Below are 23309 nucleotides of genomic sequence, written 5' to 3'. Positions count from 1 at the left end.
TNCGCACCACGATGTACAACGTCCACAAGCAGTGTGTGCAGGCACTGCTTTTCCAAGTACTAATTTTTTTCTTTTTCTCTTTCTTCTTCTTCTCCTTCTTCTTCTTTTGTTTTTTGTTTTTTTGTTTTTCGAGACAGGGTTTCTCTGTGTAGCCCTGGCTGTCCTGGAACTCACTCTGTAGACCAGGCTGGCCTTGAACTCAGAAGTCCACCTGCCTCTGCCTCCCAAGTTCTGGGATTAAAGGCGCACACCACCACTTCCCGGCTCCAAGTGCTTTTAATAAGGACTCACCCTCTCCTCCAGCCCGCCACCCAGGAATGGTAGTGGAAGAGAAAAGTTATTAGGCTATGGGGGAAGTCGACCTGTTCAGCAATCGTTCTTCGTGGGCAGCAGTTCAGTCCCATAGCAAACAAACACCAAATACAACTCAGCAGCTGCAGACCGGTCCTCTAAGCAGGCAGACACCAGGCACAAACTGGCAGCTGTAGTTCAATCCTGAAGAAACCACCAGGCTCACTAACTGGCCTGAGGCAAGGCTGCAGAAGCAGCAAGCTTCTGTGGGAACCCCACAAGTTCTTGGGTGAGTTTCTCTCAATGGCGCATTACCACAAGTTGAGTTCAACAATGATGCTATGTAAGGCGAACCGATACATTCCTGTCTTTAGGGAAGAGTAGCGAGACGGAGCAAACCAAAGCTCAGTGTCTGTCTCCCACTGTTTGTGGGGCCATATTTATTCTCCTTCATCAAGTGTCCTTTCAAGTGCCTGCTATATCCAAATATCCTTTCACCTGTGTCTGCTTCAGGAAAACATTCTTTCATGTGTTTGATTTAGCAAGACATCCTTTCACCTGTGTGCCCCAGCAAACCTTCATTTGGCATAACTTTCCAAAGAAATAAAAGTTTCCACTTTAAAGCCCCTTTTTGTTTAAGAAATTTCCTTTTTTCTCTCATTAGCAATCTATACACAATGAAAATAATTGTAAGAACCATCACATTTCAATAAATGGCATATGTACAGTATAGTCAAATAATCTAACAAAATAACTTTAAATTTCTATCAATATACAATACTTCAAACAAACATTTAAATTTCTATCAATATGCAATAATGAAACAAAATACCTTAAAATTCTAATATACAATAATTCAAACAAAATAACTTTAAAATTTTATCAATCTCTGATCATAACCAATAATAACTTTCCATCCTAGATGACAACAATTATAACAGCACATCAAACGACCAAACCTATCCACACCACCTTAAGGGACTAGGGTGACAATCTTTGTGAAATTGCTCCCTGCTGAATTGGGGTGAAAATTTCCTGTATGGGCCCCAAGGAGAAAAAATGTTTAGTTTGAAAAAAGGTTGTTGTAGCATTTGGTGTCCAGTCTCTGTTTTCCCAGTCTCTGTGTGATCCATCATTAGGACTAGCCTTTTGGAAGTTAGTTTACACATCTAGGATAAGTCAGTAACTGAGACGCCTGAATCACCTGGGCTGTTTGCTTTGTGAAGGCATTGTCTCAGCTCACAAGAGGTTTTCCCTGGTTCAATCTAATCTTTATTAAGTTTTGTTGGTAACTATATATTTTTTCTTTTCTTTTCTTTTCTTTTAGATTTATTTATTTCTCTTTATATGAGTACCCCATAGCTGTCTTCAGACACACACCAGAAGAGGGCATCAGATCCCATTACAGATGGTTGTGAGCCACCATGTGATTGCTGGGAATTGAACTCAGGACCTCTGGAAGAGCAGTCAGTGCTCTTAACCGCTGAGCCATCTCTCCAGCCCTGATAACCATATTTTTCTTTCTCTGTAGCTACGTAAGCATTAACCACATCCCCATCTTAACACTATTGTAGGCTTCCACTCTGATGCCAACACATCCTTATAGTTTATAGGTTGGCCGAGCTCCTCAGGTTTTTCAATAACCCAGTGTCTCTCAGCTGCTGCTGTTCCTTTTTCACCAACAGTTAAGAAAATTGAGAGTTAACAAAGCATTATTTAGTCTATCCCAGGGTTTTTACCCTCTCCCTTTTAATTTAATAAGCATCTCTTTAAAGGTATGATTGACTTTCTATAACTGCTTGTCCTGTGGGATTATGTGGTATACTAGTAACATGTTTTACATTGTAATATGCAAATAATTGCCACATTTTATTGGATACATATGCGGGAGCATTGCCCGTTTTAACTTGTGCAGGTATCCCCATAATTGCCATTATGTGTAATAAGTGTGTAATCATCTCACGATCAGCCTTTTCAGAACTTAATGCAGTTACCCACTGAATGTACATGGCAATGGTGTGGTGGACATGACTTTGCTTTCCAAGTTCTGCAAAATGGAAAATGTCCATCCGCCCGATGTCGTTTCTTTTGGTGCCCCTAGGGCTGCTACCAGCAGGTAATGGAATCTGATTGTATAGAGAACACGTAAGACTTTATTATTATTATTTCTTTGGCCTGTTGCCAAGTGATGGAAATGTTTTTTTCTTTAAACCTTTCCTATTAACATGATGTTTCTTGGGCTGGAGAGAGGGCTCAGCGGGTAAGAGCACTGACTGCTCTTCCAAAGGTCCTGAGTTCAAATCCCAGAAACCACAACCATCATAATGAGATCTGATGCCCTCTTCTGGTGTGTTGGAAGACAGCTACAGTGTACTTACATATAATAAATATTTTTTAAAAAATGATTTTTCTCATGAAATTTTGAGGCTCTAACATGTTCCCTACTAGTAATTTGTCAGTTTCATCATTTCCTTGAGCTAATGGCCCTGGCAAACCTTTATGAGACCAAATATGTGTAGGTAATTTCTACTTCTTATGGCCTGTTGCAATTGTATAAACAAAGTTAATTTGGAGTTATCAGGTACAAATTCTCTATATGCAAAATGACTCTTTCTGCATACAAGGAATCAGGAGTTATGTTAAGAGGTTCAGGATAATCTAATAATACTATAAGGATAGCATACAAATTCTGACTTTTGAACCGATGTATACGGACTTTTAACCACTTTGTTTATTTTATCTGACTTATAACCCATCTTGTTTGCATCAGTATAAAAAGTTGTTACCTCTGGAATTGGTGTTCTCTTTAGTATACCTAGAAAATCCAATTAGTTCTTTTAATAAATTATATAATTTGCTTTTTGGATATTTAATTTCACCAAAGTAGTTACTGCAAACTTTTTGCCAGTCTTCATTGACCACAAACAATAACATAATTTCAGCATTTGTAAGGGGTACTACAATTTTAGCCGAATGTGTTCCTGACAATTGATGTAGTCTTACTCTACCTTTGATAATTCAGAAATCTTGTCTATATATGTCTTCAATTCTTTATGAGCGAAGAAATCCATCCCATAATACTATCTCCCCTCTGCATAATGAGCCCAGTAGGAGAATCACTTGAAAGTAAAAGACCAGAAAATACTCAAGTTTAGGATCAACTCTCTCCACATCCGCCTCTTGCAGTCTTTGTTCTACAAGAGTCAACTCTTTTTTTCTGCTTTGGCCAATAGACATCTTGGACTGCTTAATTGGAATCTCCTTGTAATATTAGAAACAAATTACCTAACTCATATGTACTTAATCCAATTGCAGGCCTCAGCCAGTTAATCCCTCCCATTAATTTTGAAAATCATTAAGTGTATACAATTGGTCCCTATAGATCTGTGCCTTTTGTGCTGAAGTTTGATTTTATACCACAGATAACTGAGTGAATTTCCTCCTCTTTGTATTTTTTTGGGAGCAATCTGTAACCCCTAGCATGGTAGAATTTTTTTGGGTTACCATAAACATATTCTCTAAAACGTCTTCATGAGAATCAGCCACCAGAATGTCATCCATGTTATGATAAATGATAGATTGAGGGAATTGCTTACAGATAATTTCTAATGGTTGTTGCACAAGATATGACAAAATCAGACTATTTAACATTCCCTGTGGAAGCACTTTCCAGGAGTATGTCTCTTCAGTGGCTGACTACTCTTCAGTAGGTACTGAGAAAGCAAACCTTTCCCTGTCTTTCTCATGCAAGGGTATTCAGAAAAAGCAGTTTTTCAAGTCAATTACTATAGGCCATGGTTTTGGTAACAAGGATGGTAGAGGAGTCTGTGAGCTACCTTCTTAGCCGCTCTTAAAGCTGTAACCATCCTCCATTTACTTGATTTTTCTTTTTCTTTTTCTTTTTTACAACAAACACAGGGGATTCCGTGGGCTGATAGACTCTTCCAGCTGTTCTTGTACCAGTTGTTCAAATGCCTGCAATTTTTCTTTTGTTACGGGCCACTCCTCTTGCCAGGGAGGCTGGTTTGTTAACCATTTTAGGGGCAAAGCTGTTGGTATGTGTCAGCAGTGGCCCCTTTTACAAATTTGGGAACTCAATCCCTGTGACGTCCTGTTTATTGACCACGGGCACAGCCTGTGATTGATCTCTATCGCCTGTATCATTACCTTCTCCAGGAGCTTCTACCATATCCCCTCTAATTTCCTCATTTGCTGTCCCTAAGATTGCAGGAATACTAATTAACATACCCCACTGTTGTAAAAGATCCCTTCCCTATAAGTTTATGGGTACATCAGCCACATAAGGTCTCAACTTCCCTGTTTCCTCTCCTGGTCCCACGCAGGTTATCCACTGGACACTTTGTCTTATTTGTGATAATTTACCAGTTCCTATAAATTGTATACCTTCTGAGGTAGCAAATCTGGATTCCAAAACTGTTGGAAAAGTATACCAACATCGGGTCCTGTATCCACCAACCGATCTATGTCCACTCCATTCGGCTGGATCCCTAACCATTAACCATTGTTTTCCAGAACACACATTTTCCAGTGCTCCCAAAAGCCCCTGTTCATTCAACTGGAATGGCATTGCCCTTGATGTAAGGAAATAGCAACTGAGCAATTTTATCCCCTGCTTCAATTTGCATCTCCTTTTCTACATTTGCCATGGTTTTTCTCTCTTCCTTGCTACCCCCATCTCTATTGTGTATCCACACCTGGATGCACAATAAATCCTGAGAAGTTAATCCACTTCCTCCCGAGATGATTCCCACTGTCCCTGAAGGTAAGGGACCACATACACCAGTGGGTAACTTATAACGTTCACCTTTTGGGGATAATGTAAGAGAGGTATCTGTGAACAGATCCAAAGCTGCACTTCCATCTGTAGCACGTCTAAGGTCAGAAATACCTAATTTCCTTGCTTGATTGGTACTTCGTGACTGACCAAAGGAAAACGGCTCATATTGTTTGCTGCAGAGCCTCGGGTTGATGGCCCCTCAGTTCCTTTCCTGATGGCGAGAGGTCACTGCCTCTCTCTCTTTTAGGCTAGCAGTCCTGTGACCAATGTCTGCCCTTTCCACAGCACCTGCCATTGCTGGGAAGCCTTTGTAGCTCTTAATAACCAGAACCTGCTTGGTCTCCTCTACAATTACCATATCCTCTAGAATCAGTGTACCTGTTATTTTGAACTCTGCCTTATAATATCTTTGGAAAGATCAAACTGACCACAGTTAAAACTTCAAGCATTTTGATCTCTGATATTTTAGCCACAATTTGCCCTGAGAACCCATACCAGTTGTTTCTCTTATCCATTCATCTACTGGGACTCCACAAGCTTTCAATAGTCTGTTGCTCTCTTACATTTGGTGTTCGCATTTGCAAAGGCCAGTATTTCTATCGATGACTGTTTTCGGGGCCTGTTATATATTACAGCTGAACTCTACCTCTGTAAGAATTCTATAGAAGCTTCTCCGGTATGATTTTAGTAAACGAGGTGGGTCTTTTTCCCAGGTTCCTCAACCAAATCCCAAACTCTTAAAGAGGCAACACGACATTGTTCTGTTACACTGTCATCAGATCTGACATCTGGTTGTAAATCTGCATTATGCCCTTCACCCAGCAGCTGGTCTTTAGTAATGTTTATTCCCCTTGCTAAATTACGTTGTGCTAGCTTTGTGGCTTCCTACCTCCACCACAACAACCATTGTGCAATTGTTAACCAGCTTCTAGAACAACTGACACCAATCCCTTCCAATCTTGAGGGATCACCCTATGCTGTGTAGCCCAGTTATTTAGCATTCCTTTGACAAAAGAAGAATGTAAGCCATACAAAACAACAGATTCTTTAAAATGCTTTAGATCAATTCCTTATAGGCAGGAATAGCATCATTAGCAGGCATGTGCTACACAAAGACTGGGAAGGCTGAAGGGGCCTGTGTAGGTGCACTCCTCTGCAAACCCTCTGGAGGTGCACTGGTTGCACATTAACCCTTTGTGCCTGTCCCACCTCCTGCTCTTCCTGACCCCTTGTCTAACTGAGTCCTTTGGACACCTGGTAGTGAAAGTGTGTGGAGCAGGGCGGGGCAGCACTTTACCTTACAGCCTCTTTCCTTTCCCCTTTTCATCGTTCATCCATTCCCGGTCTCATTTCCCAAGCCTGAACTCTCTTCTCCCCTTGGTCTTCTTGCTTTCTAAGTACTTCGATGTGCCTAGCCAAGTCTGCAGTGTTTTCTAACAGCGAACTGAGTGAACCCTCCAAGTTTTCAACCTTCCCTCCAAACTTTTTCAGAATAGTTTATGTAAACACTGCAAACCAGAAAACCCCCTCCGGGAACAGATAGGAGACCCACTCAGCAGCAGGAGCTGCCATTTTGCCAATTTCCTTAAGCAACATTGCTAACCCTTCATAATCTGCAGTTTCCTCTGCCGCAAGCAGAAGCAGGATTACCCATTATGTCTAAGCCATGCTGGGTGCCATCTGTAGACACAAATACTTGCAACCTAGTTTTAATAAGGGTCCAAACTCTCCTCTAGCCAGCAGAGGTAGTGGAAGAGAAAAGTTATTAGGATATGGGGGGAGTGGCCATGTTCAGCAATAGTTCTCTGGGGGTGAGCTCAATTTTCTTGGACAGCAGTTCAGTCCTGTAGCAAACACCAAATAAGACTCAGCAGCTGCAGACCATTCCTCTAGGCAGGCAGACACCAGGCCTGAACCAGCAGCTACATACAGTCCAGTCCTTTCAGCAAGCAGACACCAGGCAGCTGTAGTTCAATCCTGAAGAAACCACCAGGCTCGCAGAAGGGGCAAGCTGCCACAGGAACCTCACAAGCAGTTCTTGGATGAGTTTCTCTCAGTGACATATTATCACAAGGTGAGCTCAACAACACTATGTAAGGTGAACCAATACATGCCTGCCTTTAGCAAAAATATCAAGGCGGAGCAAACCAAACCAAAGCTCAGTGTCTGTTTCCCACTGTCTGTGGGGTCATATTTCTACTCCTTCACCAAGAGTCCTTTTACATGTTTGCTGTATCCAAACACTCCTTCGCCCGTGTCTGCTTCAGGAAAGCAGTCTTTCATGTGTTTGATTTAGCAAGACATTCTTCACCTGTGCATCCCAGCAAACCATCATTTGGTATAACTGACTTTCCAAAGAACAGGAAGTTCCCACTTCAGGTGTACCTATTTGTGGAGACAAGTTTGCAGAGGCTGCAGGTGTATTTCCTCAGGACTTTCCACTTTGGCTTCTTTTTTGTCTTTCTTAAGCAGAGTTGGGGGTGTGTGTGTGGTAAAGCTGTTTTAATATAATTCAGAAGCTCACATCTGAGTACATGAGCTTCTCAAAGCAGCATCTCGAAAGGAAAAGATGCCCAGGTGTGGGCGCTGTCCATCCAGCGGGTAGCCTATGCCTGGGTTTGTTGAAGCAGGGCCTCTCATGCTCGTTTATTTCAGATGGGCTCTTGCTTTGTGTTTCTCCTGCTTTAGTCTCCAGAGCACTGGGATTACAAGGCATGTATCACCCTGCTTACCTCTCTAGGTGTTTTTGTTTAGAAAATAAAAGCTGAGCTATCCCAGACCCAGAAAGACAAACTTAACAGCAGACATTAGCTGTTAGGTAAAGGACAATCATCCTACAGGTCACAGACCCAGAGAGGCTAAGGACCAGGAAGGGCTTAAGGGGGATGCAAGGATCTCCTTGGGAAAGGGAAATAGACTTTTGTGGGGGCAGTGAGGATGGGAACAGGAGTGGTCACGCATGAGGAGGGAGGAGATGGAAGGAGAGAGTACTGAGAGAAATGACTGGAATGGGGAACTGCAATGGAAACTCCCCTGAATCTATAAGAGTGGTCTCCTAGTAGTGGGGGATATGGAATCTAAACCGACTATAACCAGGCAAGGCTCCCAGCAGTGGGACTGGGGCACCAACCCAATCACAAAATCTTCAACCTACGATCTGTCGATCTGTTCTGCCTGCAAGACAAGCTGGGGTAATTGTGGTGCAGAACTTGTGGGAGTGGCCAACCCATGACTGGTCCGATTTATGGCCCATGCTACAAGACAGAGCCCATGCCTGACTGCTATGTGAATGACTAGAACCAGGGGCAAGACAGCCCAGAGACTCAGGATAGAACCAAGCACTGTGTGTGTGTGTGTGTGTGTGTGTGTGTGTGTGTATGAAATGATTCCTAATGATATTCTGCTGTACTCATAAATTGGTGCCTAGCCCAACTGTCATCAGAGAGGCTTCATCCAGCAACTGATGGGAACAGGTGCAGAGACCCTCAGCCAAACACTAGGCAGAGCCAGGGGGAACCCTGCAGAAGACAGGGAGGAAGGATTGTAGGAGCCAGAGTGCTCAAGGATACCACAAGAACACAGCCCACAGAACACAGCCACAGCCCATCAGCTAAGCAGGGCACATAGGAACTCACAGAGACTGCGACGACAATCAGGGAACCTCCATAGGTCTGTGCTAGGTCCTCTGCATGGGTGTTATGGTTGTGTCACTTGATGTTCTTGTGGGATTCCCACCACTGTGGCAGCTGCCTCTGAGTCATTTGCCTGCACTTGGGACTCTTTTCCTCCTACTGGGCTGCTTCATCCAACCTTGATAGGAGGCTTATTGTATCTTGTTAGGCCATGTTCGATGAGTATCCCTGGGAGGCCAGCTCCTCTCGTTCTCTCTCTCTCTCTCTCTCTCTCTCTCTCTCTCTCTCTCTTTCTCTCTCTCTCTTAAGGGGATACAGTTGAAGTTCTTCTGGGGGAGATGAGACACAGTAGCAGGGGGACTGGGAGGAGTGAAGGGAGGGGAAATGGTCAAGATGTAATGTGTGAGAGTGAAGTTAGAGAGAGAGGACAGAAAAGATCAGGCGGAAGGGTTGGAATGTTGTGGAAATGTCTTCCAGGCATAGCTGTGGCACTCTCTTGAATTCTCAATAGCTGTGATTAACTGAAGTGGAGGAGGAGGAGGAGGAAGCTAATCCTGATGTAGAAGGATTACACTCCTTTAATCCCAGCATCGTTTGGGAGACAGAGGCAGGTCTCTGTGATCTCCTGGCCCGAGAGAGGATCCTTTAATGAGGAGCCACCTTCGGGACAAGTGGAGTAACAGAGTAGCCAGGAGACTGTAAAACAAGCACGGACAGAATCAAGGAGACCCTGAAATGTCCTTGGCCCTGGTGGGCTGGAGTTCGTTTGTGATAGACAGGCCTAACTGCCAATCAGAGGCGAGCTGTCTCTTCCAAATTGAGGTGGGGCCTCCGGAGTGCAGGTCGCAATTAGGAAGTGACACGGGGAGGACTGCGGAAACTAGAGAAAAGAAACGGGTGGGGTGGTGGAGGGTGAGGTTCACATGCCACCAATGCCACCAAAAGGGAAACTGAGTCACGGTGAGGCGAGTAGACTAGGATCTTTGAATGGCCGAGAGATTAGCCTTGGAATGAGCCTGGGGAGTTCCTCTGTTGACAACACCCTCAGCCCTCTTCGCCTCCCCGCCTCCGGGTGACAGCCAGTCCCAAGAGAGGAGCCTGCCTGCCTGTAACCTGTAGAAGAGATGGTGGCACCGTCGGACCAACACTACTGCCACCTGGTGGAAAAGTTGGCTATTTCTCTTGTGCCTCACCGTGCGCTTCCATCTCTACTGAGCGCTAAAATAAAGCCTGGAGATGGATGGGTGCAAACCCACGAACCTGGGGTTCAGAAAGGGAAGAGGGCCCTCCCCCCATAGAAGAATGCACAGCCTTGGGAAGCGTTGTGTCAGCGTTCCCCGTCCCCCTGCACACTGGTTTGGGCCTCCCTCTTAGGGCTTCTGCCAATGCCATGAGCCAATCTGTGTACGTTTCTTGGCATTTTACTAAGCAATCAGTAAAGTAGTTTTATTTGATCCAAAGAACAACTGAAGATGTGTAGCCCTCCTCACCTCCCCAATAGAGCTGCTATGCAAACACATGTCTCCTAGTCCTAGCTAAGTTCTGGGACACCACTGATCAAATGACTGACTGTGGTTCTCTGATAGAACCGAAGGCCTTGTGCACTCTGAGCAAAAGCTGTACCCCTGGCCTACACCCCAAGACCCCTCACCACTGTTGCTGTTATGGTCAGTGTCATCCTTGAGGCTCAATGGGGCTCTTCTGCATCAGGAGCTAGAAGCACCCCATAGTCGGGCTAGCGGAATGGCTCTGGGCTGTGACATCATAGAATCCTACTCATTCATAGTAGTGAGAGGTTATGAAGCTGTGGCTGTGGGTAGCCGTAGGGGTGTGGATGTCGGTGGCTGAGCTGGGGACCATAGAAACAGGTGGGGAGCTGAGCTCAGGAAGAGTAGGAATAAGGGAGGCTAGAGACTGGGAGTAAACTTCATTGTGGCCAGGAGGGAGGAGGATGGCCCCGCCCCAGGCCTTAGTCCCCTCCCCCTTCCTTTCCCCTCTTTCTTCCTTTTCTCTTTTTTCCTTCTCCTTCCTCCCTTTTGTCCCATTTTACTTTGTCTTGAGACAAAGTGTTGCTCTATAGCCCAAACCTTCAGTCCAAACCTTCCCTCCCCATCTCAGACATGGTGGGCTTCTGATGGGAGCTCGACCAGCCCTGGGACAAAACAATCAGAGCTCTGCGTTTGCCTGGCCTCGTCGGTGGGCACGATGGCCCTTGGGCTCTTGTCACAGACTCTGCTTTGGTTTTTAGCCCCCAGAAGAGATGGAACCCGGCCCTCGGTTTCAGGAGCCAGACCCCAGCCAGTTGTAAACAGGCCTTTCTTTGATTATCCAGACTCAGACCGAGCTAGCCTTCTTGCTGTGGCCCGGTTTATTGGAGAGAAGCCTATAATGTTCGTTAAGACAGGTATGAATCAGCTTGATAGAGGGACCTCCCTCCTGGCGGGGTCTGGAAGGACGCTGTTGTTCGTTGTCTGGCAGATTCCAGTCCTGGGCTCTTCCAGAACATCCTGGTGGGAACATTAGTGGTGGCCTTCTTCTTCCTGCTTTTCCAGTTCTGCTTGCATGTGTGAGTTGTGTCTCTGTGTCCTCGCCCTACCCCTTCCAGAGGACCCAAGTCTCCTATGTGCCCCTCCTCATCTGATCTCCATACTCCTCAGGAACTTCCAGAAAGGGGCCTAAGAGAGATCCAGCCAGAGCCAGCTGAGGTGAGCAGGTGAGCCAGAGACAGAGCCCTGGACCCAGCTGTGAGCCACACACATCTACCCTGCCTTCTGTTGAGAAATAAAGGTGGTGCCTCCTTCCTCCTAGACTGCAGTAGCCTTCTATGTAGCCACCCATCCCCCACCTCCTCCTTCCTCCCTGACTTCGAAGTGGCCGTTCACACACCCCATTCCTCCCAGGCTGCACACCACACACACACACACACACACACACACACACACACACACACACACACACACACGCTTTTCTCCTTCCTCCCTTACTACTCAGTGGTTATGTAGTGACCCCTCCCCCTTCCTCCCCTCTTCCCAGCCCCCAAAACTGGACCAAAGGGGTCTTGCTGGCGGTCAGGAAGATCATCTTTATTAGCGGTCTGTAAAAGCACCTCCCGGGGTCTGTGGCCCCCAGACTGGAGGAAGCCGCGATTGGCCTGTAGCACCAGGGACAAGCCGGGGCCGAGGGCTAAATGTGCCCCTGACAGAAGGGACTGGCCTGGCGCCTGTCCCCAGGGCTGCTCAGCGCTGGAAAGGTTGTAGGGGAGCAACTGCCTTCCTCCCCTCACCCCAACAAATTAGTTTGATATGGGTGAATAAGTAAAATGGTTCCTCAGATTGGTCTCCACAGGAAGGAGCTGTGGGGGGTTACTGCCCTGTCAGGGCCGAGGTGGGGTGAGTTAGGATGTCTTCTCTCTCCCCGGGGTGATGGGGAGCAGAGAGGGATTTGCAGCAGCAGGGCTAGGATGTCCTTGGCAGCGGGGCCACCCTCATGTCCCTTGACTCCTTGGTCCCAGTGAGCCCCATCTCCTCCCTTCCCCTTTCATTTTGTTAGCACAGAGGCAAGAAGAGGTTCTTCATGCCGGTCCCCTCTCTTCCTGCCTGCCAATCTGACCTCAGCTCCCGAGGGAATATAGCTTCTCCTTATTCTAAGTCCATCTGTCTTGGGGCTGTCAAGGAAAGGGACTCCTGGCTCTCATCCCCCCCCCTACACACACACTAATTACCCCAATGCACTGTCTCCACAGGGGCTGGAGGGGGGGGAGGGTTTCCAGGGTCTAGCCTCAGTCCTGGGTCTGACAAGGAGAGGGTGGTGGGGAGCCTCGGGGTCGGAAGAGGCGGCAGGCCCCGCGGCAAATGAGGAAGAACCAGTAGAGCTGGGGTGCGAGGAGCAGCGCGGCGCCCAGGTTGACGTGGGCCGGGATGGCCATGGGCACTGAGAGCAGGGGCAGGCCAGCGTGGCGCCCGTAGGCCCAATACAGGTAGGGGAAGAGCAGCACCCGGCAGCACAGGAAGCTGAGTAGCATCAGGGCTCCATTCACCTTGTGCAGCAACGTGTGCTGCTGCTTGTACTGTGGACAAGAGCAAGGCGGTAGGGCCCGGAGAGCCGGGTTCCCTCCCCATGGCTGCCTCCCCACCCCTCTGCCTATGGCTCCTCCCCACAGCCGCCCCTGCACAGGACCAATGCTCTTGTTCTTATTCTTGCTTTTTTTTTTAAAGACAGAGTTTCACTATGTAGCTCAGGCTAGTCTCGAGCTCACGATCTTCCTGCCTCAGCCTTCCCAATGCTAGTGTTAAGGGAACACACCACCTCGCTGAAAGGCTGCAGGGTCTTTAAGGAACCCCCCAAAGTCCCCGGCCGGTGTCCACCCCCACATGCCCCTCAGATTTCAAATTTCACTCTCACCTGGATGAGGATCTTGCCCAGGCAGACAAAAGGTGTGCTGACCTCGGCCATCAACATGCAGCCTAGAAAGAAATCTCCCTTGCCTTGTCGCCACACCTAGGGGAAAAGGCAAAAGCCTGAGGAGCGGTGCCTACCTGTACCTCTCCCCACAGAGATACTCTGTGCTCTCTTGCTAGTGCCCCTCCCATCTCTCTGTGCACATGTGTGCATGTGCGTGTGCGTGTGTGTGTGTGTGTGTGTGTGTGTGTGTGTACATGCATATGAAGGCCAGAAGTCAGTTTCCTCAGTTGCTCTTGATTTTATTTTTTGAAGACTCATCTTTCACTGAACCTGTAACTCACTCATCTGGCTGCACTGGCTGGCCACCAAGCCCAGGGACCGGTCTGTTTTCACTACCCCAGACCTGGGATTCAAGCACACACTAGCTTTTCAAGACTCTGGTTCTTGTGTTTGCATAGCAACCACTGACTAAGACATCTCCACAGCCCTATCCCCCCACCCCACCCCCAATATTCCTTTTTGTTTGTTTGTTTGTTTTCTTTCTCCTGTGTCAGGGTTTCTCTATGTAGCCCTGGCTGTCCTAGAACTCACTCTGTAGACCAAGCTAGCCTCAAACTCAGAGATCCACCTGCTCCTGCCTCCTGAGTGCTGAGATTTAAGATGTGTGGTTTTTTTGGTTTTTTTTTTTCCTCATTTGGACGAGAGTCTCATGTCCCCCATACTGGCCTCAAACCCACTATGTAGCAGAGGATGACTTTAAACTTCATATCTTCTTGCTTGCACTCTCAAGTGCTAGGATTATAAATGTGCTGGAAATTAAACCCAGGTTTCACACATGCTAAAGAAACACTCTCTCAGCTGAACTATATCCTCAGCCCAGACAGACACTTAGTCCTGGATTATAAACACTCAGTACACTCTTTTCTCCTGCCTACAACCCTGCAGACTAAGAGAGCAAGCAAGCCTTACACAACAGAGGAAGGATGGGTCTCACATACAGGTAGCCAATGCTCTAAGGCACCCACTCTGACTTCTACCTCTTAAGAGTCTGGGAGGAATGCTGCACCAGAAGCCCCACCCCAAGTCCTGCCACCAGGGACGCCCACTCTGCTGTGCTGACGTGCTGGGGCTTTTCATCCCCCACCCAAGTCTCCTGGCTCCAGAAGGAAGGACTCACCACTGAGAGCGGGAAGCACACCAATACCATGGCCGCGTGGTGGAGCACCATGAGGAACTCCTTGTGCAGGTAGCCGCGTACCACAGCCCAGGTGCTGCCCAGGGCTCTGGGCGTCCCGTCTTCCCCTCCGTGCCCTTTAACCTGGTGCTTGTGCCAGTGGCAGAGGAACATGGCATAGATGTCATAGATGAAGTAGGGAACTGCAAACTGTGTATAGGCCGAGGACAGCCAGTGCCTGCAGGGAGGGGAGAGAGAAAGGGGATGGGCAGGGTCTCGGCAACCCCCAGGGCAGGATGCTCAATGGGGGCGAGTCAGGTCCATAAGGGTTCTCATAATAACTCTGAGTTTTGAGTTTCAGATGCCGGAGCTGAGGGATGGTATATGAGAAACCATCCAAGGTCAGACAGTCTCCCAGATGGACCTCACAGTCCCCAGGGTGTCTGTCTTTCTCCCTGTGTCTCTGTCTCTCTCCTTCATCCACCGTTTTCCTCTGCAGTATCATGAGGAGAGGAGACCAGAGAACACTGCAGATCGCGGGTAAGGACTGAAATGAACGGAGGCAAGATACAAAGACATCCCCAGTTAGGAACCAATGAGGAAGGCCCAACTCCTATAGCCACCCCGTGGCCCAGCACCAGATGACATAGCGGCTCTCACATGCCAGGCACTACGCTGGCACTTAAATATTTACCCAGCAGCAGCTTGTTCACCTCTCACGAAACCCTGTGTTATGGAGGGGTTAAGTACTGTGGCCAAGGGATAACCACAGGAGTCCTTGCTCGGCCCCACTGTCTGGAGAAGGTCAGAGAGTTGGAGCTGGTCCCCAGGGCACCAGAGGGGCTGTCAGTGTAGCCTGCCTTTGTTCCAAGGTAGCAAGTCTATTGTTAGTTCAGGTATGGCCAGCAGTAAAGAGAAACTGCCTAGCAAAGATGCCAAGAACAGAGAAAGTTCTACAGACTTTGGAGTAAACAAATACGGGAAGCACACAGATACGCAACTCTGCGCTTTTTTTTTTTTTTTTTCTCTTGAGTCAGCACAGAAGCTTTCTCAAGTCCAGGAATCCTCAGTCAGGCCTGGAGTGGGGATGGGAGACAGAAAGGCCCAGAGGGAGCAGAGCAAAGAGCTATCCAGCTAGCCACCATACACCAAGTGAGTGCTGGTGAGAGGGTGTGGTGAGAACAGAGCCAGCAGTGGCTTACTCAGGTGGGCTGACCTGGAGCAGGGGGCAGCCCTCTCTCAAAGGGACCCATACTGCAATGTTGTAGAGGGATGTGACCAGGAGTCAGAGTCAGGTGGCAGGGAAGAAGCAGCTAGCTAGAGACAGCAGAAATACAGACAGGACCCAACCGTGCTCAGGGAAGGCTCAGAGTGTGCCTAGGGATGCGTTGAGGGATGGAAGCCCTAGGACTCTGGGATGTGAAGAACTAGAAGGGGCTCAGCCCTGGGTTGACAAGTGAGGGGTTAGATTCCATGCCTGCTCTCTCAGCAGTTAGGTGCTCAGAAGGAAGGACAGCTGTTGCCCCTGGATTAACCCTGATCCTCCCACCTACCTAAGGATTAAAGGTGGAACAAGGCCAAGAACGGACTTGAGGTTGAGAATGCAAGAGCCAAAAGGTGACCTCTAGCTAAGAATAGGTGAGAAGGAGGTGTCCGGCACCAAACTTCTCTGGGACCCTTTAGCTGGGGAAGGGGTTGGGAGAAAGCAAGGGGAAGTCACATGGAAAAGGATCCTAAGAGGTGAGCCTCAGTACGATGGAGCCATGAACTGTTCTAGGCACTTAACACACTCAGCTCCTCCCTGCAGAGCTGCTCTGGGGAGAAGTGCGATCTCACTATAGGTCCTAGGAGGAGAGAATTCTCCCATAGGAAAAGAAGAGACAAACAGACACCAGAAGGTGGATGGAGACCAGGGTCACCCAGATAATGTCCCCTGAGGCCCAAAGGACACTACAGAAGGGCGTTAGAGCCAGAAGTCATAAGTCAGGAAGGGCATCCTGGGCTCACAGCAAATTTGCCCACAGCGAGCAGGGGGAAAAAAAAAAAAAAAAAAAAAAAAAGGGAAAAAAAAAAAAAAAAAAAAAAAAAAAGGGTAGATCAGCACCACGGACAGGGCCCGTGTCCCCTTCACCCTCCTCCCGCCCCACGGCTCAGGCCTGGGCCTTTTTGGCAGCACCAAATACTGCAGTAGCTGCCAGTGCCAATTTTTGGCCTCTTCACCCCCAACCCCCACGGCCTGACCCTCCGTGGCCTTGCTGTGTCATCCCTTTCTCTTCTGCCCTGGACCCGAGCTGAGGCCCGTCATGGATTCCAGAAGGAGTGGAGGGTGAACCCACATGGTGAGGAGACGCTCAGTAAGGGGCTGGATAGGAACAGAATAGGAGCAATGCAAGAGTTGGGGAAGACATGGCTGGAGTTCAGAACCTAAGACAAGAGGCCAGGAAGCTGACCAGGAACTGCTCTGAGGATTTCCTTTGATCTCCTACCCCTGCTTCCTTGCTCCTGACCTTTAAGACAGGACAGGATAAATTTATCCTTGGTATTGAGTTGCAGCAATCACATGAACTTTCTTGATCCCAAGTTCAGGGACCACTACAGATCTGGGGGATCCCAGGTCCCACGTACAGACCCGCTGGGACCTGGGCAGGGTGGTCCTGAGGCACTCACTGGTCATCTATGATGTGCTTGCAGGAAGTGGAGACTATGTAGCCAGCTGTGGAGGCCATGATGGCTTGGACAGAGGACACCAACCTAGGAAGACAGAGGAAGGAGTGACAATCAGGTGTGCGCCTCCCGTCTCTGTGTTGTGGAAACCCTACCCCTCAGGATTCCACATCAGCCTTCACCTAAGCCAGGCTTTCCCACCATCACTTTCAGCCAAGCTGCGCTTAGCTTCCATCCTCAGTTCCCGCCTCTCCCAGCCTTCTTCATTCCTAGTTTGTGCCAGTGGAATCATCTTCTTCCCAGGACACCAGGGAGGCCGTCCTGAGGTGAGCCAGTGGCTAACAGTGAGCTCTCTCCCTGGGGAGGGAGGGAAGGGACCCATGAGGGCTAAGGGAGTCTCAGCTGCCCCTGCACCCTTTGGCCACCCAGACACCATGAGGCTCATACTTAGAGTCACTGGCCCCAGTGACCCTAAGCCCCCCCCACACACACACACTTTCCCACTATTTTCCTAATTCTTACCATGGCCCTCTTCCTGGCAGCCCTATTATAGAGATATACAAGTTTCACTGTCTACTTTTCTGCACCTTGACCCCCAAACACTAGCCCTGAAAAACACAGTCTTGCCCCTCGGCTTGCTCCTGGGTGTCTTGTGGGACTGTTTAGTCACATGCTGCCCTGCTTTAGAGGGAGGATAGGAGGGTGCTAAGGGAAGCAAGCTCAATAGTAGTCCAGATAGCTGGGTTTCAATGAGGTCCAAGGAGGGAAGGAAGCTTGGATGTAAACCTACCCACCACTACTGAGCCCAGGGGCGTGCTGTGGTCCCTTCCCCATGAAGCCTGTTGGAGAGAGAGGGGCTGAACTCGGGGAAGGCATGCCATTTACCTGGCGGAGACAATGACTGCATCGGCCTCCTCCCAGCGCAGCTGGGGCAGCCTCTGGAGCGTGTTCTTGGATAGGAGGAAGAGTCCGGGGAACACCACCCCCCCAGCCACCATCGGGGTAAGCATGGTGACTTGGACCCGGGTAGGGAGACCAGAGGGTCCAGAAGGGACAGGAAGGCCAAATTGAGGGAGGGAGTTGGAGGTGGAGAAGGGATTGCCAAGCCAGAGAGGGAGAGAGAAAGAGGGAGGGGGAGGCACAAAGGGGCCAGGGCGGGGACAGGATGGGACAAGAGGACCAGTTCAGGGCAAGGGAGAAAGGGACTTCAATGAGATTGGGGACACAGAAAGAAAGGGCTAGCTAGGTGTCGGAGGGTGGGGGGGGACGACAGAGCGCCGGTGAGAGGATGGGGAGAGACTACCAAGGGAGGACTTGATGAGAGGAGCAAGAGGGATAGGGGACAGGAGGAGGAAGATGCAGTGGGGGAGGGGAGGGAGAACCGCGGCAGGTGGGGGGGGGCTTACGTGGAGAGGCTGGGAGGGCCCAAGGAGGCGGGGTGGGGGACGGTGGTGCCAGCCCTGAAAAAAGGGAGGGAGGAAAGGACGGAGCAGAGCGGAGGCGCAGCTGGGCAAGCGGTCACCAGTCAACACTGCTCTCCCGCCACCACAGGCTACCACCTCCTCCTGCTGCCGCCGCCACAGCCCCGCTGCCCTGTGCAGACACCGCACATGGCATTATAGAGTTGGTGCCCAGCCCCCTGCCCCCTCTGTGAGGAGGGGGAGGGGGAGGGGAAGCCACCAGCTTGGGGAGGGTGGGAGAGGGGGAGGGAAATGATGGCACCGACCAGACACCAAGAAACCGGACCTGCAGCAGCGTTGTCTCCCATGCAGCTCTGAGCCACAGCAGCGGCTGCGACAGAGATGGGGGGGGACAGGGAAAGAGGGAGGGGGAGGCCCTTAAAGAGACAGGAGCTGCAGTGCAGGGGGGCTGCTGGGGACAAGGGCTTAGGGAAAGGATGGCTCTTCTCTTAAACCCCCGACACCTCCACCTAGCAGGAGTACTGAGCCGCCTTCCCTGTCAGCACTTTAAAAATGTCTGGCATTTCCTTCTGTTGGTGCTTATAAACATAAATGGGTGTCCCTCAGTGGCCTGCAGGGATCTCAGCTTAGGGGTGCTCACTCCAGCCAAGAAGATTTCCTGAAGAAAGCAGCCTGAGTAGATGGTGTGTTCCCTGAAGGGGACACCGAAGGCACAGATAGGAACAAGCCATTTCACGGTGTCCTTCAGACCCACAGCCCCCTCCACCCCGCCCGCCTCTCCAGTCAGAGGGAGTGGAAACTACACCAGTCACCTCGCTTGCACTCCGACTCACACCACCACGAGTCACTCCCTCACGAATGTGGCTCACTATTGTGACAGCCCCGGGGGAAATCTATGCTTCTATTCTCTTCAGAGGTCAGGGGATAGCCCTGAGGTGGGAGCCTAGGTTCCCCAAGATCAGAAAGTTAAGACGTGACAGGAACAGAGCTAAGTGGGAAGAGATGGCTGGCTGTCAGAGCCCTCCAGCATGGCTTTGATGGCTAGCACCAGGGCACTGGGAGACAGGAAGCACCAGGTCATGTAGACCTGGTGGCACTCCAGAGGCTGAAGCAGGAGGAACACTCCTGGAAGCCAGCTTGGGTGACATAGGAAGTGCTTGCCTGGGAGAGAGGGTTAAAAGATGGATGGGCTTGAAGAGCACAGGGTGCTTGCTGCCTGGAAAACCCAGTGGAGTCAAGGAAGCCAGGACCCTCCCTCAGGCCGATGGCCTCCTGGAGTCCCCTTTTCTTTGTTGCCTTGGTTCCCTGTCCTCTGCCACTCCTCAGAACAGTCCTGCTTATGAGGAAGAGCCTGGTGGCTGGCTGACTCAACTTCCTCGTTTAATCCAAGGGGAAGAGCAGCCCCATGCTTTGGCCAGGGTAATTTAGGCCTAACACACAATTACTACTGCTCATTCTCTCATGGTCTCTTAGAGCCAGGCCTTTCTCAAACCCATCTGTCCTTCAGACTTGTATATCATGGGGACTGACACCTCACTGTAGCTTGAGTTTCTCACTGACCCAGAGATAAGCCAGACTTATCTACTGACAACTGACCTTTCCAGCCCACAGCCTACTCCCTCTGCGCCCTAGAGGAAGGGGCCGATTCGCTATTTTGTGCTGCCCTCTAGTGGCAGTCTGTGGGAGTGGCTGAGGGAAGTCTTGACACCCGTAGGAGTTGGGGCTACTATTAGAGACCATTGTAGACCTGGAAACCTCAGGGAAAAAGGCCCACTTTCCCAGGTCTTACTACAGACTGGGCATGGGATAAGGAGGTTTATGTCAATGCTTCTTAGGTCTTCTAGGGGTTGAGGACGGAGAAACCAAGGCTTAGAGGGTTTATTAAAGTGTCAGGATAACATAGCTATGTTCATTATTAGTAAAGTAGGATTTCAAGCTTATGTTTGCTTCACTTCAGGAAAATCCAAAGACAGTGGTGACAGGAGGCGGAGGAGGCAGAGCCCTGGGGCTTCCAGGATAACCCGGTCTATACAGCAAAATCCCAGCAAAAATCCCAGGCTAGTCAGGAATACATAGGAGACCCTGTCAAGAAATAGATGCACTTAGCCTAGCCTGAGCTACTAGATGAAGGGACAGGCCTGACATCCCAGCACTCAGAAGGCTGAGGCAGGAGGCTCACTAAGAGTAATGGGATAAAACAAAAACCAAAACCTTTCAAATGTTAGATCTCTCTCTGGGCTACACAGAGAGAGATCCTACCTAAAAAACAAAACAAAACAACAAATGACACACACAAAAACAAAACAGCAAGGAACAAAAGCGCCAAGGCTCTAAGCTGGGATGGTGACCTGGATCAGAACTTGTCTGTGGACACAGATGTGGTCAGGGGTCCCAGAGCTGACTGTGGACAGCACAGGCTGCAGCAGAGCAAGACAGGCTTCGGGTTTGTGCTTTTGATTTTCTTTTCTGGGGATTTACAGAGTCTCCTCCTCGGTAAATTCTGCCTTTGAGGGCTCAGGAGCTACCTAGCATGCCAGGGGCATGGGGCTCCATACCCAGCATTGAAAAGAAAGAAAAAAACAAAAACAACCCTGAAGCATTGCTTTCTGCACGCCCCGGTCCCAGCTCCGCCCCGGCATTGTTCACCTTTATAGTAACAGCCCGAGGGCCCAACCTCTCCCACAAATACATTTTTCCCCCAGTATGATGTTGCCAGCAGAAGATAGTATCTCCTTAAATCCTCGTCTGAGTTGTCAGTTAAAAAGGAACCACTTAGCCGGGCGTGGTGGTGCACGCCTTTAATCCCAGCACTTGGGAGGCAGAGGCAGGTGGATTTCTGAGTTCAAGGCCAGCCTGGTCTACAAAGTGAGTTCCAGGACAGCCAGGGTTACAGAGAAACCCTATCTCAAAAAGCAAAAAGCAAAAACCAACCAAAAACCAAAAACCAAACCAAACCAAACCAAAAAAAAAAAAAAAAAAAGCAACCACTTTCAGGCCAGTGGGAGGACTCAGCACGGAAAGGCGCCTGTTGCCAATCTGAGTTCAATCCCTGGAACACGTGGAAGAGAACCATCTACAAGTGTCCTCTGACCTCAACATGTGAGCCGTGCCATGTGCACCCCCTCTGAGTAAATGTAAAGAATTCTAAAAAAATAAATAAAGGCTCAATATTCAGCACAAACATCCCTGCTCAAGGCCAGGTTGGATCATAAAGTAAAGCTCTATCTCTGGGGAAAGCCTGGGATGCAGCTGGGTGGGAGAGTGCCTGCCTGGCTCACAGGCCCTGGCTTGGGTTCACATGCTGTCTCTGTGATGCCTGGCTGGAACCAAACCCCTTCTGCTTCCCCAGGGATCACCATGCACCTCCTAAGGGTGTCCACAGCCCTTAGACACATGATTCTCACATGTCCCAATTTCCAAAGGAGGGACCTGAACTTCAGTGATTTCACCTTTGCAAAAGATTCTGCTACCAGGGCCCCACCCACACTGTCCTGCATCCTGAGTCCACTCCAGCTGCTCTTTAGACTCTACCAGCTCTGGCCCTAGGAAAGGTACCCCACCTTCCCATCTTACTTGGACGCCACCAAGACAGCCTCCTGCCTCTCCATCCGTAAGCTGGTTTGATTCTGCAGCCCCCAGCAGAATACCACAAAACACAGTGGGAAGAAGACACACCCCAGCAGGAAGAGCAGGGCCATGCCTGTCTGCAGAAGAGAAAGAGGGCCATGAAAACAGTACTCCAGACCCCACACCCGCACCCCAGCCACCGTCACTGCAAAGACACAAGGGCCCATGAGCCCCACTCCTCAGTAGTCACTATAAGTCACCAGGCGTGCCTGCGGTCTAATCTCTCTTGGATCCTTGGTGTACTTTTTGTTTGGTCTAAGACAAGGTCTTGCCATGTCTGCCAGGCTGACTTTGAACTCCTGACCATCCCTCTCAGCTACCTAAGGTCTAAGGGTGCAGACCTGTGTGCCACGCCTAACTTATGTTCACATTTATCTGAGACAAGCAGACATACCATTTGTGTGTTGTTTCCTTTGAGTTAGGGTTTTATGTACCTCAGGCTAACCCTGAAATGTCTACATGACCCAAGCTGCTCTTGAACTCCTTGTGTCCCACGTCTACCTCCTCGAGACTGGGGTTGCAGATGTGTAGCCACACACCCTATCACTTTGTTTTAGACCCAGGTCAGATTATTTCAGTTTTCCCTATAGCCCCTGGAGCTGGTCCATATTTCCAAAACATATGATATTTTAGCGTTTTATGGTAGCACAGAACAGCAATCCCAGAACTCGGGAGGCTGAGGAAGAAAGGTCACAAGTTGGAGTCCATCATGGTCTATATAGCAAGACCCTGTCTTAAAATTAATAAAACAGAAGGCTGGAAAGATTGCTCAGTGATCAAGAGTACTGAGGGCTCTTGCAGAGGGCCTGGGTTTGATTCCCAGCACCCATATAGTGGCTCAAAACCATCTGTAACTCCAGTTCCAAGGGATCTGGCGTCCTCTTCTGGCCTCTTTGGGTACTGCATGTACTTACCAGCAAAACACTCATACATAAATAACTTTTTTTTTTTTTTTGAGACAGGGTCTCTGTGAAGCCTAGCTGTCCTGAAATTTGTAATTTGTTTTGTAAACCAGGCTGGCCTTGAAATTACAGAGATCTGCCTGCCTCTGACTCATAAATATGGGATCAAAGGTGTGTGTCACCATAACTGGCTAATAAATCTTGAAAAAGAGCTGGAGCTCAGGGGTTAGGAGGCCCTGGGTACAATCTTTAAGACAGAGAGAGAGAGAGAGGGGAGGGGAGGGGAGACAGAAATAGACACAGCGGGAGGGGGAGAGAGAGAGAGGAAGAGAAGAGAAGAAGAGAAGAGAAGAGAAGAGAAGAGAAGAGAAGAGAAGAGAAGAGAAGAGAAGAGAAGAG

General features: G+C 49.2%; 2 protein-coding genes across 6 annotated transcripts; one reads left to right on the top strand and one right to left on the bottom strand.

Moving 5' to 3' along the window:
- Positions 1–10503: 10503 nt before the first annotated feature.
- On the top strand, positions 10504–14272 carry C7H16orf92 (chromosome 7 C16orf92 homolog). 4 transcript variants are annotated; one of them, XM_021167980.2, is made up of 5 exons: positions 10520–10589; positions 10970–11125; positions 11200–11287; positions 11389–11434; positions 14168–14272. In XM_021167980.2, exons 1-4 carry the CDS (start codon positions 10520–10522, stop codon positions 11423–11425), a joined length of 351 nt encoding a protein of 116 aa, XP_021023639.1. In that variant the 3' UTR covers positions 11426–11434; positions 14168–14272. The 4 variants fall into 4 exon arrangements, with proteins under 4 accessions (XP_021023640.1, XP_021023639.1, XP_021023641.1 ...); XM_021167982.2 differs by having other exon boundaries at positions 11379–11434; positions 14168–14270; XM_021167981.1 differs by lacking the exon at positions 14168–14272 and having other exon boundaries at positions 10504–10589; positions 11379–11522.
- On the bottom strand, positions 11780–18749 carry Tlcd3b (TLC domain ceramide synthase 3B). 2 transcript variants are annotated; one of them, XM_029479186.1, is made up of 6 exons: positions 17846–17955; positions 17143–17317; positions 16964–17047; positions 14300–14534; positions 13123–13218; positions 11784–12787 (listed from the first exon to the last, which is right to left on the bottom strand). In XM_029479186.1, exons 1-6 carry the CDS (start codon positions 17865–17867, stop codon positions 12500–12502), a joined length of 900 nt encoding a protein of 299 aa, XP_029335046.1. In that variant the 5' UTR covers positions 17868–17955; the 3' UTR covers positions 11784–12499. The 2 variants fall into 2 exon arrangements, with proteins under 2 accessions (XP_021023635.1, XP_029335046.1); XM_021167976.1 differs by lacking the exon at positions 17143–17317 and having other exon boundaries at positions 11780–12787; positions 17846–18749.
- Positions 18750–23309: the final 4560 nt, after the last annotated feature.

This window comes from Mus caroli, chromosome 7, assembly GCF_900094665.2.
Source record: "Mus caroli chromosome 7, CAROLI_EIJ_v1.1, whole genome shotgun sequence".
Taxonomy (NCBI): domain Eukaryota; kingdom Metazoa; phylum Chordata; class Mammalia; order Rodentia; family Muridae; genus Mus; species Mus caroli.
This window is presented reverse-complemented; position numbering and strand designations above follow the sequence as displayed.